This window comes from Equus quagga, chromosome 5 (genome assembly GCF_021613505.1).
Source record: "Equus quagga isolate Etosha38 chromosome 5, UCLA_HA_Equagga_1.0, whole genome shotgun sequence".
In the NCBI taxonomy this organism is placed as follows: Eukaryota; Metazoa; Chordata; class Mammalia; order Perissodactyla; family Equidae; genus Equus; species Equus quagga.
In genome coordinates, this window is record NC_060271.1 from 59,876,289 (window position 1) to 59,902,757 (window position 26,469).

General features: G+C 52.2%; 2 protein-coding genes across 5 annotated transcripts in view; both read right to left on the reverse strand.

The window, feature by feature from the left end:
* Positions 1 to 848: 848 nt before the first annotated feature.
* CNNM3 (cyclin and CBS domain divalent metal cation transport mediator 3) lies at positions 849 to 17,324 on the reverse strand. 2 transcript variants are annotated; one of them, XR_006888668.1, is made up of 9 exons: positions 15,894 to 17,324; positions 9,309 to 9,452; positions 8,094 to 8,243; positions 7,517 to 7,686; positions 7,217 to 7,313; positions 6,706 to 6,839; positions 6,130 to 6,268; positions 3,716 to 3,815; positions 849 to 3,177 (listed from the first exon to the last, which is right to left on the reverse strand). XR_006888668.1 is itself a non-coding variant. In XM_046661881.1 (8 exons), the coding sequence occupies exons 1-8, from the start codon at positions 17,242 to 17,244 to the stop codon at positions 3,113 to 3,115; spliced, it is 2,250 nt and encodes a 749-aa protein (XP_046517837.1). In that variant the 5' UTR covers positions 17,245 to 17,321; the 3' UTR covers positions 849 to 3,112. The 2 variants fall into 2 exon arrangements, 1 of the variants encoding a protein (XP_046517837.1); XM_046661881.1 differs by lacking the exon at positions 3,716 to 3,815 and having other exon boundaries at positions 15,894 to 17,321.
* A 3,310-nt stretch (positions 17,325 to 20,634) lies between these two features.
* Positions 20,635 to 26,469, reverse strand: part of CNNM4 (cyclin and CBS domain divalent metal cation transport mediator 4) — a 34,584-nt gene continuing 28,749 nt past the window's right edge. For 2 of the 3 annotated variants that reach the window (XM_046662117.1, XM_046662115.1), the window contains 2 exons: positions 23,581 to 23,762; positions 20,635 to 23,267 (listed from right to left, as the gene is read on the reverse strand). In XM_046662117.1, coding sequence (XP_046518073.1) covers positions 23,070 to 23,267; positions 23,581 to 23,762 — 380 coding nt within the window. In that variant the 3' untranslated portion in view covers positions 20,635 to 23,069. The remainder of the gene's footprint in view (positions 23,268 to 23,580; positions 23,763 to 26,469) is intronic. The other variant, XR_006888696.1, reaches the window with a different exon arrangement.

Consider the following 26,469-nt stretch of genomic DNA (forward strand, 5'->3'; position numbering starts at 1 on the left):
ATGGATAATGGACTTAAACATAAAAGAGAACTGTAAAAATTCTAGGGAAGAGCCGACCCTCGTGATCTGGGCCAGGTCAAGCTTAGACATGACCCCAAAGCATAACCATAAAAGACAAACATCAGTCAACTGGAATTCATCAAAATTTAAAACTTTTGCTCTGTAAAATATCCTGTTAAGATGATGAAAAAATAAGCTACAGACTAGAAGAAAATATGTGCAAACCAAAAACCTGACAAAGCCTAGTATTTAGAATATATAAAGAACTCTCAAAACTCAACAGTAAAAAAACCCAAGCAATCCAATCAGAAAATGGGCAGAAGAGAGGCCGGCCGGGCAGCACACTAGTTAAGTCCACATGCTTCACTTGGGCGGCCCCGGGTTCGCAGGTTCGGATCCTGGGCACAGACCTAGCATCACTCATCAAGCCAGGCTGTGGTGGCGTCGCACATAAGACAGAGGAAGATAGGCATGTTTGTTATCTCAAGGCCAATCTTCCTCACAAAAAAATAAAAGGGCAAAAGACATAAACAGACATTTCACAAAGTGAAAAAAGCACATGAAAAGATGTACATTACCCATTATGGAAATGCAAACAAAAACCACAATGAGATGTCGCTATATACTTACCAGAATGGCTAAAATAAAAAACAATACCAGATGCTGGTGAGGATCTGGAGAAACACTCATTCATACTTTGCTGGTGGGAACATAAAATTGTACAGCCACTCTGAAAAGGTTTGGCAGTTTCTTTTAAAAACCTAAATATGCAATGACCATACAACCTGGTAATTGTACTCCTGGACATTTAGCTCAAAGAAAACCAATGTTTATGCAAAAACCTGTAATGAATGTTCATAGCAGCTTTATTTGGAATAGCCAAAAACTGGAAACCACCCAGACGTCCTTAAACAGGACAACGAGTATACCATGGAATTCTACACAGCAATCAAAAGGAACGAACTGTTAACACACGCAACAACCTGGCTGAATCTCCAGACTATTTGCCGAGTGAAAAAAGCCAATCCCAAAAGGTCACATACTATACGATCCCATTTATACAACATTCTTGAAATGACACAATTATAGAGATGACGACCAGATCAGTGGTTGCCAGGGACTGGGGATGGTGGCAGAGGGGTGGGGGCAGCTCTCAAGGGGTAGTCGGAGGGAGAGCCTTGTGGTGACGGGACAGCTCTGTATCTAGATTGCAGTGGCGGTTACACAAATCTACACGTGCTAAGATGATATATAACTATACACCCACATTGCACCAGTGTCCAATTCCTGGCTCGATACTGTATTATAACTACATAAGATGGAACCTCTGAGGAAAACTGCGTGAAGGGTACATGAGACCTCTATCCTTGCAACTTCCTATGAATCCGTAATGATTTCAAAATAAAAAGTTAGTTATGAAAAGAAAAAAGCATCAGCTCTAACTGCGACTTGGTATCCTGGATTGGATCCTGCAACAGAAAAAGGACATTATTGGGAAAACCGGTAAAATCCAAACAAAGTCTGTAATTTAGTTACTAGTTTTGTACCAATGTTAATTTTTTAGTTTTGATAAAGGTACCAAAGTCATATAAGACGTCAACTTTAGGGGAAGCTGGCTGAAGGGCACATGGACTCTTCTGTGAATCCAAAACTATTTCAAAAAATAAAGTCCTGATGCCCAGACTGATTGAATCAGAATCCTGGGGGGGATGGGCCCCAGGTATCAGTTATTTTCATTTGCCACGATTCCAACGTGCAGCTAAGGTTATGAACCAGCATGGTGCAGAGAGATTTTACCGTCTCCGTTTCCCACCTGGGTTTGCTCTTGGAGAGAATTCCTTGAGAACAACTTCTGAGTGAGCATACCATGTTCTCTGGCCTTCATTCCCACTGGTCCCAGATAAGGACCCAACTTCCTTTGAGAAGGGTTCCAGAAATCTCACCCCGCCCTGTCCGATCTACGGTCCTCAGTCCCTGTGCCGCCCCAGTTTCTGCACAGCCGAAGAACTGTGGAAGGTAAACACAGGGAAACCAGGAGGGAAAGACAAACGCCTTCTTGTTCCCACTTCTCTAAAGCCCCGTAGCTAGGAATAGGAAAAAAGCAGAGTCCTAAAGGTTTCAGAGATAGAAGAAAACTTTGATTTCACGGCTTTTTAAAAGAAAGTTGGTGGGGATCCACCTGGTCCATAACCACACTCCCCTCCCCTGCTGCTCTGCACGCACGTGACAGCCACGCAGACCCCTCGGAGGCCCGGGAGGAAGGGACGAGGTTGGTCTAACAGTTACTCTCCCTGGGATCCAGCAACGAAGACAGGATCAGGTGCAGCAGAAAGACCCCTTCCTCCCACCTGTGACCTCTTCTTAAAACAATGACAGTACAATGACAATACTGTTAGTGGCAACCAAGCCCGCAGGCGGAGGAGAAACAGAAAGAGCAGGCCTCCTCAGTCCCCTTGGGGGCCAGCTCGCGCACTCAGGGCTCTGGAATGGGTCAGAAAAGCAGCCTCCACAGGAGGGAGCGGGACCAGGGGACAGACTTGTGGGTAATGGTGCTTCTAGGTTTGGCACATGGGACACGCTGGGGCACACACTTGAAACACGGCAATGTAAGGAAAGCCAAACAGTTCACTATGGCCAAGGCCATGGATTTGAACCCCCAGCCAAAACTGGTGCTCTCGGTTTGCTCAAAAAGTGCTGCCAGCAGCAGAAAGTTGGCAAATTAAAAGCAAAGTGAGTACAGGTCACGGCCACATAAAGGAGTAACCGTGCGCACACATCACGGCTTGGCCTGAAGAGGTATGAATATGCTGCACTGTCACAGGGAGAAGGCTGGGCCCGGGGCCTCGAGATGACTCTGCTTTTTCATTCCCTCCGAAGCAGGCCTGCAGGGCTGTGCCCCAGCTGACCCCCATTTCCTAAAGACGGCAGGACCTGCTGAAGGCTCTTGGCACTGACGTCTGTGCTGAGGAGAGCCCAGGACCCGCATCGATAAGGGCCATCTAAAACGTGGCCTGGAGGGGATGGGGACAGGCTGGCAGGAAGCAACTCCTCGGCTCTCTCCAGGTCCCCACATGCTTGTCCATTCCCCAGACCTGGGGCTCCTGGCAAGCAGTTAAACTCCTGGGTTCCGCCCAGGGCTCTCCTCAGCTGGGAGGCCGGGTCTGCTGTGGGTGGACCCTAAAGGAGAGAAGGAAGGGGGAATTAAAATCAAAGCTGGTCCAGGAAGCAGTCCTATCAAGGCCAGGCATTAAAATCCTCTTTAGGACAGGAAAACACAGGGAAGGTGGAGGAGCCCCAGGCCACCTTAGGAGGTACCAAGGCAGGGCTGGGAGTGACGGGTGAGGAAAATGGTCAGCTAACTGCGCCTCACAAGAAAAAACCACTGGGAGGACAGACGCTATCCCCGAGAGGCAGGGAAAGCAGGGGCTCTGCTCACAGTGGGCCAACGCCATGATGCTGGCCAAGAGGAACCCACCCCAGACAATAAAGAGCCCATGCTGGAAGGAAGCTTTAGTTTCTGAGGCTGAGTAAGTGTTTCATGATCCCATCTGTCTTCTCAAAAACTGAAATAAAGAGTAGCAATAGGGACAGGAAGGGCCCACCCCGCCCCAAGGAGAGGTGCCCCCCAGCTGGGTGAGCGGTCTATAGCGCTCCTCTCAGCAGCCAAAGGTCCAGGAAAGGAAAGCAATGAGAACGTGAAAGGGAAGATATTTACCTTGGGTGTTTTCTTAAAACAAAAAATGCTCACTAGTCCACAGTCAATTATCAACTGCAGTTTCCAAATGTGCCAAAGAGGGAAAGGTCTATTGGGAAGGCTAGAGAGAGCAGAGAGAGAGAAGAGGAGACAAGCTATGGAGCTGACCCGGGAGAGCCACGCAGCACCGCAGACCTGGCCGCCCGCGGGGCAGGGAGAGGCGAGGCCGAGCGCACACTGCATCCTGCTGCTCAAACAAGAGGGACAGGAAGCACGGTGTCCAGAGCGGACTCTCCCTTGTAAATCCAGTCCTGTGAATGATCCACGTGGAGGTATGCCAACTGGAAATGGCAGGCAGCGGTCAGAAGACCGCTTCTGTGAAGGGCCAGTATTTTTAGGTTTTGCAGGTGGCAATAACTCGACTCCACTGTTGAAGCTCAAGGGCAGCCATGTACAATTCGTAAACAGAGGGGTGAGTGTCAATAAAACTTTATTTACAAAATCGGGCAGCTGGCCAGATTTGGCCTTTGTGTCAGTCTGCCAACCCCCGCTGTATTATTGTGCCAAAGTCACCCAGGGAATGGTCTGACCTGCACTATTTAAGCAGTGCCCCTAGTGACATCTCCACGTGTGTGGTGACACTAAGCTCTCCTGGGCAGCGCAGGGCCGGGCTAAAGGATAAACTGAGCCAGACCCCAGAGTGCAGAGGCGAGGCACAGAAAGGTAGCAGGCGACCGTGCTGCACATGAAGGTCAGGCCACACAGGGGAACATAACCAACACTGTGGCTATAAACAGGGGATGGTAACCCATTTCAAAGAGGAAACTGACCCACAAAGCCACCATAAATTGTTCCCTTATATGACTGTCCAATGAGCAGCTGAAGCCAAAAGAGGATTAAAAAAACCGCTGGGTATATGATAAAAGATGAAATGAAGGGACATCCATCATTCTTAGATTTAAGTCTGTACCTTGAATATAACACGCACAGTCTCAGTAGCAGACGGAGCCACAAAAGGCTCACATTTTGAAAAAACAAAAAAATGTCTCGGCTTTTGAAATCCAAGTCTGATGAGAAGGCGTGAACCTCTGTACAAGGGCATCTCACAAAATACAAGAACGTCCCAGTGCGTGAACACGAGTGCGTGATCAGCACTGACAGGTGGGGCACCGCCTGAAAGCGTGTGCTCACATGGACAGGGCTGCGAGTGCGGCCAGCCCAGGACTCAAGCAGCACACCCCACCTAGGGTGCCCTTTGACCCACAATCAGAGATGGAACACTCAGGGGCTGGGCCACCCAGGTGGCCCAGGGTGGGGCTCTCTGTCCCTTGCACTTGCCCTGGCACCTCTCGGAAAAAGCCTTTCTATTTTAAAAACACGTTTGTGTTCTCAAGTGTGGGTCTAAGTAACCAGAGCTGTCCCCTGTGAGGCAGCACAGCCCAAAGGCCAAGGGCAGGCTCCAAGCCAGTGCCAGGGGTCCCTCTGCCTCTGATTCCTCATCTGTAAAATGGGCATAACTACTGCCTCTCAAAACTCGGGGGGAGTTTTCCTAGATGAGTCAGGACGCTGAAAGCTCTGAGCACAGTGCCAGGCAGAGCAAGCGTGTGACAAGAGCTCGGCATCCCATTGGGGGTGAGGGGAGCAAAGCAGGCCTGGAAGGGCAGCCTGCAGTTCCTGCCACAGAAGAAATTCCTCTCCAGAAGCCTTGCCAGCTCCTCCAGGAATGTTAAGCCCTGGAGCATCTCTGACCCCAACCTAAGAGCTCAATCAGAATAAAAGTACCTTCTCAAATAACCAGGACAAGAAAGCTCCCTGACTTTACCACTCCTACCCCAAGCCCACTCTCCACAGGCTCCTTTTCATTCTCCTTCCTCACACTGTAAGGGTGGCGTTTGCCATCCCACAGCCCAGATCCCACCCCTCACTGTAAAGTCTGTTTCTTCCAATGTGATCTTCGCGCCCACACTGGAGCCCCGGATGGGAGGGGCACGCCTTAAACGCCTCAACAGGTGCCCTCTTAGATCTCTGGGATGGTGTCCACCAGACTCCACCTTCTGAGCAGGGCCCACTGCTGACACGAATCGCTTTCCAGGTGACCTCACACTAATCCTAAATGGCCGTGACCTTGATTTTATTCCCATTTAGCAACTCTTCTCTAATTAAGTCAACCCATCCTAACAGGCCCTCAAGAGAAAAGGCTGACTTAACATATTCTACTTTAAATGCCAGCTGGTCCATAGCTCATTGTCATTTGAGCCACTAAAAACAGTGAGAGGGGAGAGAGAAAAGGATGAGGCAAAAAAGGGAAAAAGAACGAAGCATGGAGGGCAGAGGGAGGACAGAAAGCAAGTCTGTGTGTGCAACAGCAAGGACTGGAAAGGCGACACGGACGCCCTGGGTCGACACACAGCGGGATGTGGCCACGCGGGGCTCACCTGCTGCTGGGGCTGTCTTGTCACTGAGTAGCCTGGTCTGGCTGCCTGGGGTGACCTGGAGGTCCGTGTTCTCAGGGGACGGTGGCAGGTTCTGGGCTCGAGTAGCCAGGAGCGCATTGAGGTACTGCAGCCGTGTGACCTGGGGGACAGACAGCATTACCGGGCAGGTGTGACTTGAGAAGCCAGATGGAGATGGTGAAGTAGGAGAGGTCACATACTCCCTTCTGCCCACAAACAGCTGACCTAGGAGGGAGAGTCATGCTCCACAGGATAAGAAAAAGGAAGAGCTTTAAACTAGCTGAGGACGAAGAAGAGCAATCAAGCAAAGTTTTAAGATCTCAAAAGAAGATCTCAGGTGCACAGGCCATGCCAGAGATGGGAGCGGACCACCAGCAGTCAGAGGGGCCTCCAGGGAGCCAAGGCCATGCATCCTTCAGAGCAAGCACAAGGTCCTGCTCTGGAAAGTCTGACTCAACCAGACTGTTAACTCATACTAATTTGTGACCAGCTGGTCTAGACCCTTGGAGACACAAGGCTGGCTAAAAGCCAGGACGAATGAGCAGCCCAGATGGTCACCTTGATGAACTGCAGGTCAGAGAGGGCCCTCACGGTGTAGTCAGGACAATACGCAGACAGGCGTGTGCTGTCGGCTGGCTCAGGCTGCAGGTCATGGCGGATGGACTGGAGCGAGGACACGGGGGACTGGTGAACTGTCAAAAGGAACAATCAGTGATGGAGGAAGCACCCCCGCCCCAGTGGGGACAATTGCACAGCCTCTAAGATGCACCCCACAAATCACCCCAGAGAGAGCACATGGCCAGGAACTGTGAAAAGGACGGCAAACACACTTCCTCCTGGGAAAGGTCTGCAGGGACGGGAGGGAGCAACCAAGATGCGCCCTGCAGAAATGCTGCCCCTTCCCACTAGGCGGCCTGGAGATGAGAGAAGCCAGCAGGTCCCACAGGGGACCACCTTGTAGGAGGCGAGGGCCCTGGAGGAAGGGAAGCCAGCATCCTGGGCACTGCAGAGCCCCCGCCTCAACCACAGCCAACCCCTGCCCTCAGCTCCCGGAGGGGATGCAGCTTACCCGAGGATGGCGCCGTCAGGGCAGACACTCCATAGTAGGTGAAGGCCCCGTTCTCGAACTTCAGGCCCTCTTTCCCGATCTCCACCTCAACCCTGCCCTGGGAGGGGGAGGGAGAGGGAGAGGAAGGAGGGGCAGGGAGAGAGACAGATGGGGACAGATTATCTCTCATGCCAGAAGAGAGGACAAGGAGAAAACACCAAGCCCAACTATTTAGGAGTGTGTATCCGGATGTTCCTCCCTCTTCTCAGACCCTTCCCTACTCTCCGAGCAGCAGGAGGCGCCGGCTGGGCTCCCAGTTACCTGCAGGATGAGAATGAAATAATCCACCGGCTGGCTGCGCTGGTACAGGTAATGGTGTGCAGCCAGGCGGTTGCTCTCGTCAAACCTCACTTCCTGGTTGACGCTGGGATGCTTCAGCAGGTGCAGCAGGACCTTCTCGGAGATTCGCAGTGGGCTGAATACATCCACCTCTGCCCCATGGTGGAAAAAAGGGATGGTGTCCACCAGGTCCAGAGCAGCCTGCGTAACCACCCCGACTCCTGCTGCCCTCCTGGGCTCTCCTCCGCAAGCCCGTGAGCTGAGTTGCCTCCCCAGCACAATAGCACTGGGCAGGCAGAAACACTGCCTGGCTCACGCTCCCTAGCCAGGGCTCGCCAGAGACGGCACTAGCCTGGCCCCAGCTCTCGGCCATCTGGCAGAGAGGAGCCACCCCTCAGGTGACCTCAGATGCTGACTGGACTGCAGAGAGAAGTGCAGATGTTCTCCTGGACACTCCGCTGCTTATTGGGAATGGGAGCATCAGTGTCCATGCGGAGCTCTCCTGACGCACTGGATGGGGAGCAATAGTGCAGGGACAGGGCCCGGCCCGCAGCCTCACCTCGGGAAAGGAAGCGCTGGGTGGCCAAGAGCAGCTGGGGCGAGATCTTCACTTTATAGTCCTCATCAGACACCTTGAACAGGGAGAATTCCTCTTTCCGCCTGAGAGGGGCACTCAGATAAGTATGCTTCTTCCTCACCGCGGCGTCTCCTAGGAAAGGCAGACGGAGGCCTGGTGGGCATTCACAGCCCTCCAGTTAACACGACCAAACCAAGGGGCACGTGCCCACTCCCTCCTCCCAAGGCCTGGGGGCTCGTGGGGAGGCGGCATCAGAGGCCCAGGGACACACCCTTGGCACTGCTCCCCGGACGGCGCCTGGCTGTCACTACCACACAGTAATCCTGGTGCCCAGGACAGAGTGGGCAGCAGTCCACACTCCAGCTATCTCCTGGGGAAGTACTGCAAGAGGATGCGCCTCTCCTTGGAGCTGGGAGAAGATAATGCTGATACGACAGCAAAGCAGCTTATAAAAACTGGTATCCTTGGTCATTAGGAGACCCCTGGCTGGAAACCAAGTACGTGAGGATTACTGCTGCTAAACAGTAGCCAACTTGGTGACCCTGTGCCCACGATAGTCTGAGGACCCAAAGTAAAGATGCTGCATTCTGGGGACAGGCACACAGGCAAAGCGATTCACTTGGCAGCACAAGGGTGGGCAACTCAGCGTCCTAAGTGCCTGTGCGAGGTCCCCGCCGTCGAGCACGGGTTCTGCGTCTGCCCTGCAGACCTCAGCCACCATCCGAAGAGGCAGGCACTCCTAAGATATTACCACAGGCCCCAGGATCACCTGTCTAGACAAGATCCTCTCAGTAGTAAAGAATGGGGTTCTCTGAGGAGACACTTCTGTAATGTGCAAAAGACAACGAGAAAGCAAAAGGACCAAGAAGACATAAGAATAGGAAGGATGCATGAAGGGCAGAGGCCTCACTCAGGGAGGGAGGGAGGGAGTGAATGGTACGGCTGCTAACAGAGCCCCAAGCAACCACTGGGCTGGGGCGGGCCACCTTGGCTCTGCATCCAGGCGGACGTGTGGGCCCTCCAGCAAGGGGGCGACACAGGGGTAAGGAGAACAGGGCCTGGCTAGGCAACAGCTCTGACTGCAGACCCAGCCCCATTTCCAGCAACACGAGACCCGCCACCCTCTGACACACACACGTATCTCAGTAAGCTTGAAAGACCAGCTGAGAGGGAAAATCGCCAGCAATCAAGACTCACGGTAGTCTTCAGACTCATCCAGGATCTCCGACTTGATGATCTCCTCAATGACGTCCTCCAGGGTGACGAGGCCCAGCACCTCGTAGAAGGGGTCACCTTCGCCCTCATTGTTCACCTTCTGCACGATGGCCAGGTGGGACTTCCCTGGGGGAGGGGACACTCACGTTACAGCCTCCTGGAGGCCTCTCATGTGTCTTCGCTCCGTCTGGCACAAGCCCACCAGAGAACAGAAGCTGACGTGTTTGTGTTCCCACAACATGCCAGGCGACGGGCAAGACTGTTCCTAGGTTCTTACCTAAGACTCTCAACATGCTCGTGAGCATTAGCCGCACTTCATAACGAGAAACCTCAATCTCAGACACTATGTTCACCTGCACAAGGCCACCCAGGCAATGGCAGAGGCAGAGTCAGTCCCAGGTCAGTGTGACTCCATGCTGTGAAACATGGTTTAGACGAAGAAGCACCCAGACTAGAACAGACACAGCAGGATCGCAGACACAAGGGTACCGGCCCCAGAAACACAGGCTCCTGAGACAGTCTAAACGGGGGGAGCCAAGAGGGCCATCCAGTCCAACTCTCCAAGGGAAGTTTTCCCAATTCTGAAAGTTGCCCTTCATTTCCAGAAGCCACGGTCTATGACAGTCACCCAGCGGGATGAAGACACATGGTAACCAGCCAGTCAGAGGCCAAGCTGTGAGGGAGGAAGAGCAGCAGCCTGGAACTTCTCACCTTCCTCTTCCGTGACTCTCTCAGGTCAGCTTCACTATTTGTTCTGTACGTTCACAAGGAAACGTAAGCTTGAAAAAAGGCCAAGCCTCAGAGTGCTGGGGAACGCGGGGAAAACTTCAGGAATTTACTCTGCTTCAGGTACATGCTTTTCACCTATAAGACTTTATACCCATCCAAAAGAAAGAGACTGCAAGCCACAGAGATAATTTTAAATTTTTGAGTAGCCATGTTAAAAAAAAAAAAAAAAGGTGATGTTAATTGATAATATATTGCAATTAACTCAATATAGCCAAAATATCATTTCAACACGCAATTAGTATAAAATATTAAGAGGGAGTTTACTTTTTCTGTACCAAGTCTTTGAAGTCTTAGTATAACACTGCGTGCTTGCAGGGCTGGCCTGGTGGCACAGCAGTGAAGTTTGCATTTTCTGCTTCGGTGGCCCGGGGTTTGCCAGTTCAGATCCCGGATGTGGACTTATGCACCACTTGTCAAGCCATGCTGTGGTAGGCGTCCCACGTAAAATAGAGGAAGATAGGCATGGATGTTAGCTCAGGGCCAATCTTCCTCCAGAAAAAAAAAAAGTGTGTGCTTGGCACTTAAACAGCACATCTCAATTCAGACTAGTTACCTTTCAAGAGCTCATCAGCCACAGTGGGTAGTGGCCACCAGGCTGGGTGTGCAGGTCTAGGACACAGGACTGACAGCACACTTGGCTCAACCATGCCCTTCTTCCTTACTAGTGACAAAAGCTTAGGATAAACGCTGGCTGGGCCCACACGTAAAGGGGGTACTTGCTTCCAGAAACTTTCGGTAAAGCAAAAAGTCAAGGTCACTTTGTGGTGTGAATCCTACTTCACACACCTGGGGTTTCATTACAACGTAGTGACTTGAGGTTAGAAACACACCCTGTGGAAGTCTATTCCACATGCTCTACTTCGTTCTTCCAGCATCCATGCTCCCGAGTGGTCAGCTACAGGAAGAGCTCTGCCCCAAAGCTGGATAGAATGAAAATGTCAAAGTCAATGAAAAGCTAGGATCATCAGACCACTAACCAGATGATCAAAAAGGAACGAGGCTGTAAAAGAACAGAACGATAACATTTACTGTACTCCATCAAATCGAAGATGCTATCAATGCTGAGATGCATCCTAACTGCAGACACGTCAAAATGCAAAAAAAAAAGTGCATCTCCGAACTGAAAAAATGCAATATTTAGTGCTTGCTGTGTACTGGCCAGCAAGTGCTTCATTCATTGATTAACTGACAAATACTCTGACAACTCTACGAAATGTACAATACTATTATCCCTGTTTTACAGTTTACAGAGAAAACCGAGGCCAAGAGAGGTTCAGGAACCACGCAAGTGCAGACCTGGGATTTGAACCCAGGCAGCTGGCTCCTGAGTCATTCTCTCCAGCACCCTGCTCTGCTGACCTGCACTGGAGAGGACGGACCAACTCTCAGGGAACCCTCCCCTGGGGACTCACACAGGGCCCGGTACTCTCTTCCGCACCGGGCCTTTCCAAGGAAAAGCAAGCCCCCCTTCAGGACACTCTAACCTCCTCGGACACAAATTACAGGTGGAAATGACCACATTAAGTCGTCTCCCCTTTCCAGGAGGAAAAGGCCAGGGGTCCCTGGAGAACCATCTGCTCATTCCTGCTGAGACAAAGGCACTGAAGGAGGAACGCGGCATTTCTACGTGTTTCCCGCCCCCAGCAGTGGTGTCGGGAATGGCTCATACCAGGAGGCAGGAACGGTTTCTTCAAGGACCACGGCAGCCCTGCCATATGGTACAAACCTGTCAGGCCAGATCAGGAAGGCCAAGGCCCGCTACCCAATTTTGGTCAGTAGTCTTTCTGGATTCTGGGAACCAAGGCCCAGGTTCTAGGTGACCATCTGAGAGCAGAAAGGACCCACTTCAGCTCGCTTCTTCCAGGAAGCCAGGCCCTTTGGCAGGTTAGCTACAGAAAGGACAACTTCTCCCTTGCTTTCAAACTTCTATAACATAGGCACTCACTGATGTTTCTCACTGATGTGCCATATGGCATGACTCAATGATGAAGAAAAGAAAGTAGAACCCCTGAAGAGCCCCTAAAACAGTGGCTGTGGGATTTAATGACAAGACAGAATGTCTGTGGGATCCAGAAGGCGACCACGACAAAGCAGTGGGGGTACAGAGACAGGGCCGCTGGAAGGATTAAAGTTGATTTCTCATCCGATAGGATAAAACGCTCTGAAAATACGGAGGCTCCTGGCTGGCTGACTGGAACCCCCACACAAGCCCCAAGACAGGTGCCTGCGGCTCTCCCTGAGCAAGCTCCACAGAGCCACAGGCAAGGGCAGAGGCACATCTGGCCAGCACAAACCAGAAAGCTCTGAGAAAGCGCTACAGAGTTTCCATTTTAGTTAGCAGGCTCAAGGGTACTCCTAAACTTTACAGATGTCAGAGGACTCATCCACAATGCCTAAGTTCAGGATATTCTTAAACATGCCGCTGGGGTTTAAATTCCTCTGCCTCCCCCCTTTTGTGTTGTAAGGTGTCCTATGAGAAAAGGACGGTGCCAACACTCCTCGCAGGTCTGCCCCTTCAGGGTGTGGCAGGCCTTGGCTTCTGACAGACAAAGAACCAGAACTCAGTTGAAAGCAGAGAAAAGCTGAAAAGCTCACCCATCCTAATCCCTCCTGCGGGTGAATGTCCTTGAATAGTCTCAGTGGGGGCTGACAAAGGCGCTGGGAGTTAATGACTTTAAAGAAGATACATGTTTTTTACTATGGCTCCAAAGGACTCACTCTTCCTGGTAATGTTTGCACAAAATAAGTGGTGTCCTCTCAAGTCTGCACACTGACTGAGGGCTGCCTCACGGGGAAGATGCCTCTCTCAGACTATAATGTTCCAGAACAGATAGAACTCTGAAAGAACCAAAGGAAGAGGGCCTGGAACGGTACCTGCCAAGATGCCAGGGACTCCAGCTTCAGGAAATTCAGAGGGCACCACCACCTCACCCACCTGGCAGAGAAACAGGCAGGGAACTCATCTCTAAAACCTCAGGCGCCATAAAGGCTATAACAAGCTCTTTGTTCATAAACAGAATGAAGCAGGGGGTTAGGCTAAAAAGGACTTTTATGAGGAAATATAGATACCCGCCAAAGGGTTGCATTGCATGAGAGAAGCACAGAAAGCTCTGGGATGTCACAGGAAAGACATGGTCATTTTGCCCGGAGAATGGCCCTCACTCACCACAGAAGGAGGAAGGCAAGGGGCACTGAAGAGCTCCCCATTCAGCCTCTAGGTTGCAGATACCCCCCATCCCACTGGCTTCTAGTAGGAGGCTTTTCGGCACGTGGTTAGTAGGGAGCTTCTGGTCCGGCATCAGGCTGCATGAAACCTGCCTGGTTCTCCAGAGCTGCTCCAAGGCCACGGCCCCAGAGCGGGAGCAGCCTGTGCTGTGGCCTTCCCTCTCTACCGGCTCCTTCCATTGACACTTAAACCTAAACCCACTCGATTCACCCATATTACAACCGAAAAGCAGAAGGCCTCCTCCCTGGCCTGTCCTCTCCCAGCCACCGCTCTCTGGCTTCCACTTTGCAGCCACACCGCACGGAAGGCCTGTCTGCTTTAGCTGTCATGCCTCTTCATGTCCCATTCACTCCCCATCACCCCATGCCCTGGCCCAAAGCTGCTCCTGCGAAGGTCAAGGGTATCTTCGTTGCTGCATCCAAACGACATGACACTGGCCTCCTCTCCTGATCACTCTCCTTCCCTAGGTAAGTGATCTCTGCTCTTAGCTTCCAGGACATTCCGAGCCTCTGGCTCTCCTCAGCAGCTGTCCTCTGCTGCCCTCCACCCCCCTACACACCTGTGACCCCCAGGGCTTTAGGCTTTCTGCTCCACGCCTGTGGATTGAGGGACCACTTCCACACCACCGATCAGATCTCTCCCTCCTGCTCGGGTCTGTCACTTGCATTTCACACGAACTGCCTCCTAGGAGTCTCCCTCTGCAGCCACTGCACAGACACAGATGCCAACGTCCAAAACCACCTCACGCCACCTGCCTCCCAACCCCAGACTCTCTCTTCCCTGCATGTGCTCTGCCTCAGGGAAGGGCGACACCACCACCAAGCCAGAAATCCAGGCCTCAATCTCAGCTCCTCCCTCTCGCTCCACAGTCCCTCAGTGAACCACAAAATCCTCCCAATTCCACCTCCAAACGCCTCTCAGATCTCTCCAGGCCCGCTGCGCACCCTCATTCAGCCTATCGTCAGCTTTCATCTGGACACCCTCACCACTGGTCTCCCTGCCCTGGTCTCCACACCAGCCAGTGATCTGTAGAAACCACTCAGACGGTGCCGCACTCTGCTCACAGTCACTGCCCTGGTGATCAAGTCCAGGCCTCCCAGGCCCTCAAGCTGGGAGGCAGCAGGGGCAGGACAGAACCCTCCCTCCCTGACTCCAGGGCCAGCACTGCCAGCCACCGGGCCCCAAGAACCACCACTGCCTGGGAAACTACCGTGGCCCAGATGGAGTACTTATCACCAGGAGGCTCTGTCTGGCGCCCCCTCCAGGCTCCCCTCCCCAGAGAGGGGCTGCATGGCCACTTTCTGAGGAAACAACCAGGACATTCTCTAGCAGAATAATCAGAACTGCCCATCAAAGGCCCCCACCCAATCTGAAGGTACCGTAGTATAGTAACAGTAAAGGCCTATTAACACCCAAGTCTCTTGAAAGTATCAAAGGAGGTGAAGTGTGAGAGTGCCTACTAGCAGCTGGCATACAGCAGTGCGAATGCAGGAGTAACATGGTCATTGCCGCAAAGCCTTATCCCCCTGCCCTGACTGTCCAGGGACTCACAAAGCACTTCCCATGCCTGCCTGGGGCCAGGAGACTTCACAGCTGCCCGGAAGATCAGGGGGCTTGACTCACTTCCTGGCTTCACATTATGCAGCCTTTAGGGTCAAACCCACCCATGGTCATGGACGTCCCCCATGCCCACCCTGTAGGAGTTCAGGTGTGAGAAGCATGGCTGGTCACCAAGAAGCAGCTAAGCTCTGGGGAGCACACCCAAGGCTGACGAGGGAGAGCACTGGAGAGGACCCCATGCCCCCACACTTGGAGAGTGGGTCTCAGCTTTTACCTGCAAGCTTAGAAATTGTTCAGATAGACCAAGATGAAAGGAGAGGGTGAAAATGTGGTATTAAAGGAGAACTTGAGAGACCTTACTCAGGGTTAGAAATGGGGAAATTAAGAAAAGAAAAGAAGGCAGAGGAAGGGGAGACTATATCCTCCTCCATGAAGTTGCTTTTGGTGAAATCAAAGTGGAAGTTTCTTCCACACCTGCAGAAAAGTATTAACGAATCGTTCCCTTTTCGGCAATCAGGAAGGCAGCAGCCTTTCAGTGACCTTAACAGCAATGCCCTGGAAACATCACAGGCCCAGCTAATTTGATATCGTATGTGTGCGGGTCGTCGCGTCCAGGCATCTGGAGACTATGACTATGTTCTCTTCTGTTCTTTTAGTTTCTATCCAAGGGTTTAACCAAAAGCCCAGAAAAATGACCTGGGAGATGGACAGCTGGCAGTCAGAGCTAAGTGGACACACCTCCCAAATTGGGGGCCTACCAGGAGAAGGATTTTGCTGTCTGTAGCACTGTCACCCTCTGAACGACAGCCTTTAAATATCACAAACGATTATTCAGAGCGACAAGGCCATCCTCTTCTTTAAAAGGGCACTTAGAGGTCTCACTGCCCTACACAGGGACGGGACCCTTTTCTCCAGGCTTCCATAAAGCCCTACCCCTTTGGTAGAGGAGAGCGCTGGCATTCAAGTGCCCTCGACAATTCCCCGGACGTTACCTCGCTTGAACTCCTCCAGGACGGCGTCCAGCTTGGTGTCGTTGAAGACGAAGTGGAGTGGGTGATTGTAGAAGCGGGTGATGGTGCTGAGCGGCGTGCAGTCTTCGGGGTCCACGAAAGCCAAGTCCTTGAGGTAGAGCATGTCTACGATGTTGGAGCGCTCCTCCTCGTACACGGGGATGCGCGTGTGGCCGCTCTGCATGATGCTGGCCAGGACACCGAAGTCCAGCACGGCGCTGGCGTCCAGCATGAAGCAGTCCTCGAGCGGCGTGAGAACGTCTTCCACCGTCCGGCAGCGCAGCACCCCCTTGCTGAGGTCGCTGTAGGGGTCGCCGCCGCCGCGCGCCAGCTCCAGCACGCGCTCACGCAGCCGCCCGGGCCGCGCCGCCAGCTCCAGCAGCTGCCCCACGGGCAGCGCCACCGGCAGGGTGAGCAACACCGCCAGGCGGCTGAGAACCAGCGCGCGCGGCGCCAGCGCCAACGCCCAGCGCCCGCTCACGGCGGCCGGCACCACCTCGCCCACCAGGAACACGAGCCCCGCGCTGCCCAGCACAGCGGGCACGGCGCGCTGGCCGGCTGCGCGGTACAGCAGCACGGCCAGCGCCGCCTGCGCCAGGCTGGCCAGCAGCAGCAGCGCGCCCAGGGCGCAGCCGGCCCAGCGCCGCACCGGCTCCAGGCGCCGCGCCGCCGCACGCTCAGCCTCCGAGCCGCTCTCGCGCAGCACCTGCACCTCGGCCGGTACCAGCGCCAGCGCGCTCAGCTGCAAGCCCCGCGCCAGCGCCGCCAGCGCCAGCAGGCCCACCGCCCCCAGCCCCAGCGCCCAGGGTGGTGCCGCCTCCTCGCCCGCCGCGCCGCCCGGCTCCACGCGCACCGCCAGCAGCGCCGAGTGCGGGCGCACGACCTCGGCGCGCAGGCGCAGCAGCGCGCGCCACTCGCCCGTGGGGGCCGCCGCCTCCTGGGCTGCCGCGCTGCCCGGCCCCCCACGCACAGCCAGCAGCGCCGAGTGCTGGCGCACGGGCTCGGCGCGCAGGCGCAGCAGCGCGCGCCACTCGCCCGTGGGGACCGCTGCTGCCTCCTCGGGCGCCGCGGCCGGCCCGCCCTCGGGGCAGCCCGCCCCCTCGGGGGCCACCCAGGACCAGGAGCTGTTGGCAAAGCCCGAGCCGAAGAGGCGCAGGCGGAAGGTGGCCTCGGGCGCGGCCTGCACCTCCTCTCCGCTCGCCCACCCCACGCCCGCGGCTCCGTCCTCCTCCAGACAGACACCCAGCACTCGCGGGCCCGGCGCCGCCTCCCCGTCGGCGTTGCCCAGGCAGAACGCAGCGAGCAACCAGCCTAGCAGACCCGCCGCCGCCATCGCCTGCTGCCCCCTCTCGGCCTCCCGTGCAACCTACCCCTCCGCCTCCCCCAGCCAATCGTCGCCAGCCTGGGCGCCTCCTCCGCCAATAGGCGGCGGGCGGGGGCGGGCCCCAGGGTCGGACTAGGCTGCGCCGGGGAGTAAACAAGCGGCGGCGCGGTCCTGGGGCGGGCCGGGGGCGTGGGGCTCTCGGCCCCGCGGCGGTCGGCCGCGGTTCTCAGGGTGAGAGGTGGGCGCGTTCGGGGGAAGGAGAGCCGCGAGCTGGGCCGCCTCCGCGGGCGCCTTGTTCCCACGGGCCGACCCCGCGCGCTGGACGCCTGGCTCGTGCTCTGGGAAGTCCCTGTCTCGGGACGGCGGGCGCGGAGCGGAGCGGCTTGCAGGCGGAGATTCCCGTATCTGGGAGAAGTGCTGTTTTCTTAGGAAGGGGCCCCGTGAACCACTGACCTGAAGGGCAAGGAGTGCTGGAAGAAGTACCTGTGACTGGGCGTCGGGAAGCTAAGGCTTATTGAAGATGTTTACTGATCACGCCCGACTCTGCTATCGGTCGGGGGACCTGGGGACATGAGACACAATCCCTGCCTTCAAGGAACTTGCGTTCCTGCCAGGGAGCATGATGGTAAATATGTAAACACACGAGATCACTACCTCATTGGATCCTCACGTCAACTTCACGTTATTAATATTTTACGGGAGAAAAGGTCAAGCATGACTCGGCACGGATATTGCGTTACAACGCGACTTAATATCCTAGTCACCATCCCAGCCAGATTAGGAGACGGCAGCTCTGTCAGGAATTACTGTCTGGTCACTCCAATTCTAGCAGATCATCCTTGGGAAAATAACTCCTCAGGACCAACAAGAACTATTCAAGAGGATCCTCGCTGGAGGGTTATTTTAGAAGACCATATGGTCCATTGACAGCATGGAATGTTTTTCATCCGTTGTATATGATCTTTAAGTGGTTGGAAGGAGGTACACAAACTGCCAACGGCTTCTCTATAGGTGTCCAGATTAAGTGTTTTTGTGTTTTCTTTACATTTTTATGTACTTTCAAATTTCCTAATGTAAGTAGACTTTGATAAGACTGTTCATATACTATTTTAAATTATCTTTATAAGGATTCTGTAGAAACACATTTGCTGTATCATGAAAATATTTAAAAGGATAGCCCCTGTGGCCACAAGTAAAATGTTCGTGTGGAAAGTAATGTGCAAAAATGAGTAACCCCATGGTGAATGACCAAAATAAAAATTATTTTGTGAAGAACTCTTAAAAGGATGGCAATAGTCTCTACGTTGTAAACAGCACCATGACTAGACCAGCCACATCTCTGTGTTTCCAGTTTTTATAACCCGGACGTTGCTATGCCCTTTGAGTAGTGCCTCACTTGCAGATTACAGATAAGTCACCAGCAGAAGCAGTAATGACACTACTGAGCCTTTCCAGTGAGTGGACCGGCATGCCTCCTTTGAAGAAAAAAATAATAGATTCAGCCCCTTTAGTTCACACTTGGGTCTTCAAGTCCAGATAAAATGCTGACATTGACATAAAATGGATGGCAGGCTTGAAATGAATCATGTGCCTGAAAAGTTAGTAACCAGCAAAGAACATTCCAGAGGAAAGACAGGAAAAACTCCCTATGGATTTTGACAGGGCTCTGACCTTCGCCAGGTTACTTTTTCCTTGGTCTCAGGCTCCCTTGGAAAACAAGCTATATCTCATTTTTAGGGGAAAACCTTTGAGGAGAACACACTTGGAAAACACAAATGATCGTTAAACTGTCAATACTCAAAGACAAAGCATCCAGTACAAGGCAGACAAAGCTGCACAGTGACTTTCTGTTAACAATGGAGGCCATGACAGTACTTGACCAGCTTTCTTCCTTGGCTCTGTGCCATTCTTTGCCCCATCCCCTGGTTAGTCACAGCATCAATGGACACACTTGGCACTTGACCTTCAGGTCCCTCATTGACCCTCCCTGGGCCATTTTCAATAGTGGTCATTTGGTTCAAGACATTTCCACATTTTAGCTAAATATTCTTGTGCTTTAAACCCGTAACTACTATGTGTGACTTTACTGGCTCATTCCTGCTTATCAAGTCTGCAAGCGTCACTTCCTCCAGCTGGTCTTCCTCAACCATCTTTACTAGGTTGGGTCAAGGTTATGGGAGCTATGTGCTCCTCCCCAATAGTGTCTGGTACTTACCTTATTCTAATTCTTATTCATTCATTCATTCATTCAATTGAGTGCCTGCCATGTACCCGGTACTGTTCTAGCAGCGGGACTACGCGGGAATAAGAAAGTCCCTGCTCTCCTGAAGCTTAGGTTCTAGTGTGGAGACAATAGAAAATACATAAATCTGTTTTAATATCTGGCAATAAATGCTATGGAGAAAAACAAGGCATGATAAGGGGACAGACAGAGGGACTGTGACCACCCTGTTTCAGATGGGGTGACTGGAGAAGGCTTCTCCAAGGAGGCAACATTTGAACAGAGGCTTAGATGAAGTGAAGGGGTGAGCCTCACCAAGACGAGAGGAGTGTTCCAGGTGGAGGAGACAGCGTATCACAAGGTCCCTGTGTGACTGTCTCCCTCAGGGGGTCTTCCTCACTGGACTCACTGAGGGGTTGGTGCACCTGGCATGTAGCAGGGGAGCTGACTCTTGCCCACCTGTACACAGCTTCTGCGTTTGTTATTCCTTTTATCTGGAATGTCCTCTCCTTTCTGCCTATGCAACTGCCTCCCTTTTTTTCAGCATTACCCCTAGTTGTCTGCTCCATTAAGCCTTGTTTGCCTGAGCCCCTGGGCCCCTGGCCACAGCACACTCGATTGCACACTACAGCCACGGCCCCTACGGGGACCACAGGAGTCTGCAGGGCTGAAACCGCGGGAGTGGACGCAGTGAGGTCACTCTCGGGCGGCTCTTCAGGGGATGAGCGCTCCAACTTTGAGACCAGAACCAGCCCATGAGTAGGGACAAAAGGCAACTGCATGTGATAAAACGATGTGATCGTACTTTCGGATTCAGCTCCTTTCTCCTCCAGTCCCCAGGGGACAGAGAGGGGCGATTTGTCCATGCCAACTGCCCCCTCCAGCTCCTGCAGACATAAGACCCTGTGGCGTCCACTTTACAGGATTCCTAATTGTGGCAGTGGAGCTTATCTGCCCTGTATGTCTAACAGCAGCTGGCACGCTCTAGCTCCTGTGACAACAGCCTTGATTATACATGTTTTGTAAATAACATTTCTGCTTCCTTTTTACTGCTAAACAGCCCTAGAATACTTGCCTCTTGCCCTGTCTGGGGGACTGCCAACCACAGCTACTTCTGTCTCTATGGCAGGCAGCAAATATTGACAGAGCTCAAACAGTCAACAGCAGATTCACCAAGATTTCATATCTCATTTTTTATTACCAATCAAAAATAAATTCCATATATTGTTTAGCAAATATTATCATTGTTTTGTGACAAAAGACACAAGAGTCATAACAACAAAACTCCCCGAGAGTCAAACTCATAACAATGCCAAAATAAATCACAAAAATATACAAATTAAAATCTTATGCAAAATAAATATGAGTTATTTGCTACGGTGGCTGTGACCTGCCTACCCATTTGGAGGCCATTTGCGAAGGTCTCCCTTCACAGGAAGACGCGCAGGGGGCCAGCTTCAGGGTATGGCTCAGCCCAGGAACCAGAGGTTGGAATAGGAAATGAAAAATTGCACTGGGAGGAAGAAGTCATCGAACCAGTAATATTTGGAAATAATTATGACCCTCTGCAAGAAGTGATTATAAAAGGGGGAGGGGAGGGAGGGGAGGAGGGACCATCCGTCGATAGTAACCATGTGTGCAAAGAGGTAGCTGTGGAAGTGTGTGTACCTGCTCCCTTTACTTCACACACACTCTCGTGGTTCAGGCCAAGGCAGTCTGCTCCACCTGGCACTCAGGTCTCTCAGGAACACAGCTTTGCAAGCTCTGTGGGCTCAGAAAAGAAGGCAAGCTGCTCCTGTAGAAAACTAAGGGGTTTCCGCCAACAGGGAACAAAGGTCTGGTGTCTTTTTTCCTTATGGCTGAGAACCCACGGTGTTGCCACATTCTCTCCAGACTTTTAGGAATAAATTCAGTGACTGAGGAAGACTTTAAACTGGCTGGGGGCAGGCATACTTGGTGCAAGGCATTTCCTGGACCCAAGAGTTAGAACTCTCTGGGCACCTGAAGAGCGAGCACTTGGGATGACAAAACGCACTGGTTGAGGAGTGAATCAATGACACTCAGGCAGAAGGCCTGCAGTCTCCCTTGCCTGATCTTGGGCCCCAGCAACTGTTCCACCCAACAAAAGGGCCAACATGGACCTTGGTCCCGCAGCCTCCCCAATAGTGGGAAGCCTGGAGCTCTGCAGCAGGGGCTGGTTCAGCCCCAGGGAAAGGATTTCAGCGCTGAGGCAGGATCTCACGTGGGTGGCGCTCTTAGGGTCCAGTACCACTAGCTTCAGCAAAGGCCAGGATGACATCTTGCACTAGGATTACAGACACGGGGGAAAGAGGCTGCCAGCTCTTGCCTTCTCGGGGGGAACCTCCTTTCCTGCGTTCTGTAAGTGTGTGAACAAGGTCAGGTAAGCCTTAGCCACAGAGGAAAGGGCATGAAGAATCTGCTTAGGTTGGCTTCCTACATGTCCTCTTGTCCTCAATCCCCAAGAGGCATTAGGGTTTGGGATCAGAAGTGGGGAGTCTGGAAAGAAGTGCTTCCTGGGTCAGTGACTGAGACTTGACTTTCATTGTGGGGCAGGAGGGGGATGGTACTAACTGCCAACAACGCGGATGCCCATGACCAGCATCCCTCCTGGAACCGAAAGGAGTATCCTAGACAATTCACCTCTAACGTAGATGCTCTCCCCACCTAGGGGGAAACCTTTGGTAAAAGTGAGGGCAGGGCCTGGGGAGCAGGGGTAAGCAATCTTAAAGGTGTGAGGCCCTGCCTAACACTTTGAGTCAGCCCCAATACAAGGGGAGAGTTGTCCAAAGTGGCAGATACGAAGCAAACTAATGGGGCGGGGGGGGGGGGGGGCAGTAAGAGTCCTCAGCCTAGCCCCAACTCACCAGGAGAGCCCATCGGCAGAGTTCTAGGAAATTCCTGGATCCAGCGATTGATAGGAGTAGGTGTGCTCCTCTCTGCAGCTGGGAGTATCATGTCCCTGATCACAACTACCCAGAATCCCTTGGCCTCAGCGACGTCAGACAGCCTCAATGCACGTGTCCAGGCAGTTGTTCTCAGCACGAGTTGGTTCTTCACTTCCTGGGAAGAACTGTCTTCCTCCCAAGAGAAAACCTTTCTCCAGTGGGTCTCTGGGATCCCATCTCTGGAGGAGGAGCAGGAGGAAGAGTGGGCTCCCTGAGTCAGGGATACAAGCCAGAAGGTCATGGCTGGGAGCAGATTATGGCTATGGCTTCCTGGGGTGAGAAACCCTACCCCTTTTAAAGTTTTTGTGGAAAAAAAATTTAAATAAAGTTTCTTAACCCTGTCTTCCCTTCCCCAAATGATATTTAAAAAGAGGAGCAATGAGCTTAGTTCAGAAATTCTCTCAGTAAAAAACAGCCTTGCTCACAGTAGCTGGCCCCCTGCCCTACCAGTCCAGGGCCGGGCAGCTGCCACCTGAGAGCTGTTCAGAGGTCCTGTCTGAGGCCGGGTCCCCCACAGGCTGGAGGCCATCTGGCTGCTCAGTTAGACAGGCTATCTGCACCCCTTCTGGCCTAAGAGGCTCCCTATCTTCACGTGGGCCCACTGGGGAGGCCCCCGCAGGGCTGGCGGGGGGCCCCGGGCCCTCCTGTCAGATGGCGCTCTCGTGCGAGGCTTTGTGCAGCAAGGAGTTACGATCGTTGAGAAGAGTAGTGGTCTCATCCACCACAGGCAGCTCAGGCTTCTCTGCCAAGTTCTCCGTGCAGATGGTGCACCCATCCATGGGAAACTGAGGGCAGTTCTCCATCCGTGAAGCCAGCAGCCCATTCTGGTACTGTTGCCGGGTGATCTGCAGGGGGAAGGGATGTGGTTCACAGAGAGTAGGGGCTGGGAGGCAAACCCCACCAAAGACCAGGGGAAACAGGGCCCGCCGGGACTGAGGCTGCACGTCCAGAAGAGAGGACATGACCAGGTGGTATCCAGAAGCCTGGAGAAAGAGTGAAGAGCAAGAGTAAGAAGGACACGCATCTTAGGTCTGGGCCCTCTGTGCTGTATGTGGTGGATGAAAGAAAGAAGTTGCTGACTCCTGCGGCAGAATGATCCAAATGCCCAAGATGAGGAAGACGGCACTGCCCAGACAGAGGGCTGTGGGAAGCACTCACCTTAATGTACTGGAGGTCCATGAGCGCCCGGACACTGAAATCAGAGATGTACTGGCCCAGGATGGAGCTGCCAAACTGGTTGCTGCTGCCTGCCAGGGGAGCCGTGCCCGACACATCCGCGCGGTCCGGATAACTGAGGGAGGCTGAGCGACTAAGGGTGGTGGAGTGGTTTGGGGAGCGGTCTGGGGGGAGAGAGAGAGGCTGTCAGGCCAGGAGCCGCCCTGGTGCCCTTGTCCCATGGATGCCCAGGGAGTGGTGCCCCCACCAGGAACGGGAACAGTTCTCAAGGACAAACAGAAGCTCTAACTGCAAAAGGTCTGACCTCATCAAAGCAAACGAGTTAGTGTATTCAGGAGTGTTGTGCAATAAGTATTAAAAAGTCTACTGAAACAACACAGAAAACAAAAAACCAAAGACACAGAAGGTTTATGGCTACAAAACCCCTCATTTCCCTGACAGCTGACCAGTCAAGGGCAAGGATCACCCTAGCACGGCAGACAAGCTGCTATCCTTGTCTCAGTGACAGCTTATGCCAAGAGACATAAACTGCATACTTTTAAATTATATTTAAAGGAAGAATATATACCTTGCACTCTCTCACAATGCATACACACACCACCTCAACATGACACCTTGTTTACATCTTAAAACGCTCCTAAGAGGTCAAAGGCGTGTTCTGCCCATGACCTGTTCCTTGTGGAACAGTCCCCCCCTCATGTGTCTCATGAGCCCCCGGCCCATCTGGCAGGGGGAGAGGGGGCAGAAGGTTCCTCCCCTAGGACTCTAGAGCCCCCAGAGCTCCAGGCTGCCCACTGCAGCATATTCTCAGGCCTGGTCCAAGTCCCCCTCCCATGAGGCAAAGCTGAGGTGGTGGTGGTGGCAGCGCCTCTTCCCGCCACTAGGGGCAGCACAGGCCTCCATTCAGTTGATCATAACCAGGAAAGGGGAATGACTCAACCTCAGAGGAGGAAGGAACCAGCTCCTTATTTTGAAAAAGGAACCGCACATATTATTGTACATCGTTAGCTCTTATTTTTGAGAACACTTAGAAAACAATGAAATACACAAAGAAGTTAATTGTGAAGGCATGCTAGCTGGTTTTAAACAAAAAGGAAGTGGACTAAGCTGATTTGCTTAAACTATAAGTTACTAACTACTAAGTTAGCTATTCTAACAAATAGCCCAGTGAAGAGAGCAAACAGTGAATCCTTGGGGCCAGCCCCGTGGCCGAGTGGTTAAGTTCACGTGCTCCGCTTCGGCGGCCCAGGGTTTCACCGGTTCCAATCCTGGGCAGATACAGGGCACCACTCATCAGGCCATGCTGAGGTGGCATCCCACACAGCACAACCAGAAGGGCCTACAACTAGAATATACAGCTATGCAGTGGGGGGCTTTGGGAAGAAAAAAAAAAAGACGACTGGCAACAGTTGTTAACTCAGGTGCCAATCCTTGAAAATAAGAAAAAAAGAACAAAACAAAAAACAGTGAATCCAGGTGACTGAATGACCAGTACAGCTTTAACTACGGGAGACTGGGGGGAGTAATACTCTCTCTCTGAGCTTCATTGATAAAACTAGGAGTATACAGTCTGGATATTCTATGACTGGGTATTAGAGGATCATGTGCACGTAACACTTATTCTAACTTAACACTTCTGACTAAGTTCCAAAAGAAAACAGAAATACTAGGGCTTTACTTAATACTTCACATCAATTATTTGGATGATGGAATGCTTTTAATTAATGCTTCTTAACACTCCAGAAAACAGGAAGTGAATTTAAAACCAATATAAATTAGTGACATGACCTATTAAAAATAGAGGTCCTAGAAAGAAATACACCAGGGGCCAGCCCCACGGCTGAGCAGTTAAGTTCGCACGCTCTGCTTCTGTGGCCCAGGGTTTCACCAGTTCAGATCCTGGGCACAGACCTAGCACCGCTCATCAAGCCATGCTGAGGCGGCGTCCCACATAGCAGAAGTAGAAGGACCTGCAACTAGAATATACAACTACGTACTGGGGGGCTTTGGGGAGAAGGAAAAAAAAAAAAGAAATACACCAAACTATGCAGTGTTTGTTTCTGAATAATGAAATTATGATGCTTCTTAATTTTCTTCTATTTTTTAGAGTAGACTTTTTTTCTATTTTCCCAATTTGCTAAATAAACTATGTTACTTTTATGATTAAAACAAAACAATAAGTATAACAAAAAAATTGGAGTTTTTGACTTGGTAATTCTATTTCTGAAAGAATATTCTATGGACAAAATCTTAAACACAGATAAAGTTTTTTCATAAAGAGGTTTCCATCATGGTGTTATTTAGAATACAGATGCGTGAACATGCGTAAGGGAGGGAGTAACAAATGAAGGCACACCTGCTTGGTGGAACACAGCGTGGCTCTAACTAGACAGCTTATGGGAAAGCGCCTCTGTTCCCACATTAGGGAAAAATATCAGGATTTAAACCATGTATGCAACAACTTGGCCATACATGAAACAAGAGCAAGTACAAAAGAGCGGAGAGGGAGGCGGAGGTCTTGGCCAATGAAAGCCAACATGGACCACTCTGTTCTCACCAGCCAGCCCCCTGCTCAAAGGCCATTAACAGCTCCTACTTCCTATCACAGACAAAAGCTGTTGTGTTTGAAAGGGACAAGTGACTTCTAAGTCATCTTTTTATATATTTTTTAAGAGGATCAATTGAAAAGTGTGCTTTGGTACAGTTAAGAAGGAAAACATACCCAGCTGCACGAAACAATCGAGGGAGGTGATAGGTTTTTAGGACTGTCTGGGCCTCAGGAGCCTTTTTAAGTTATGCACTGAGCCTGGAGCTCAAAGACAGTGGTAATGAAGGCTCTTAAGGCTAGAAATCTGATGACAAGACCAGCAC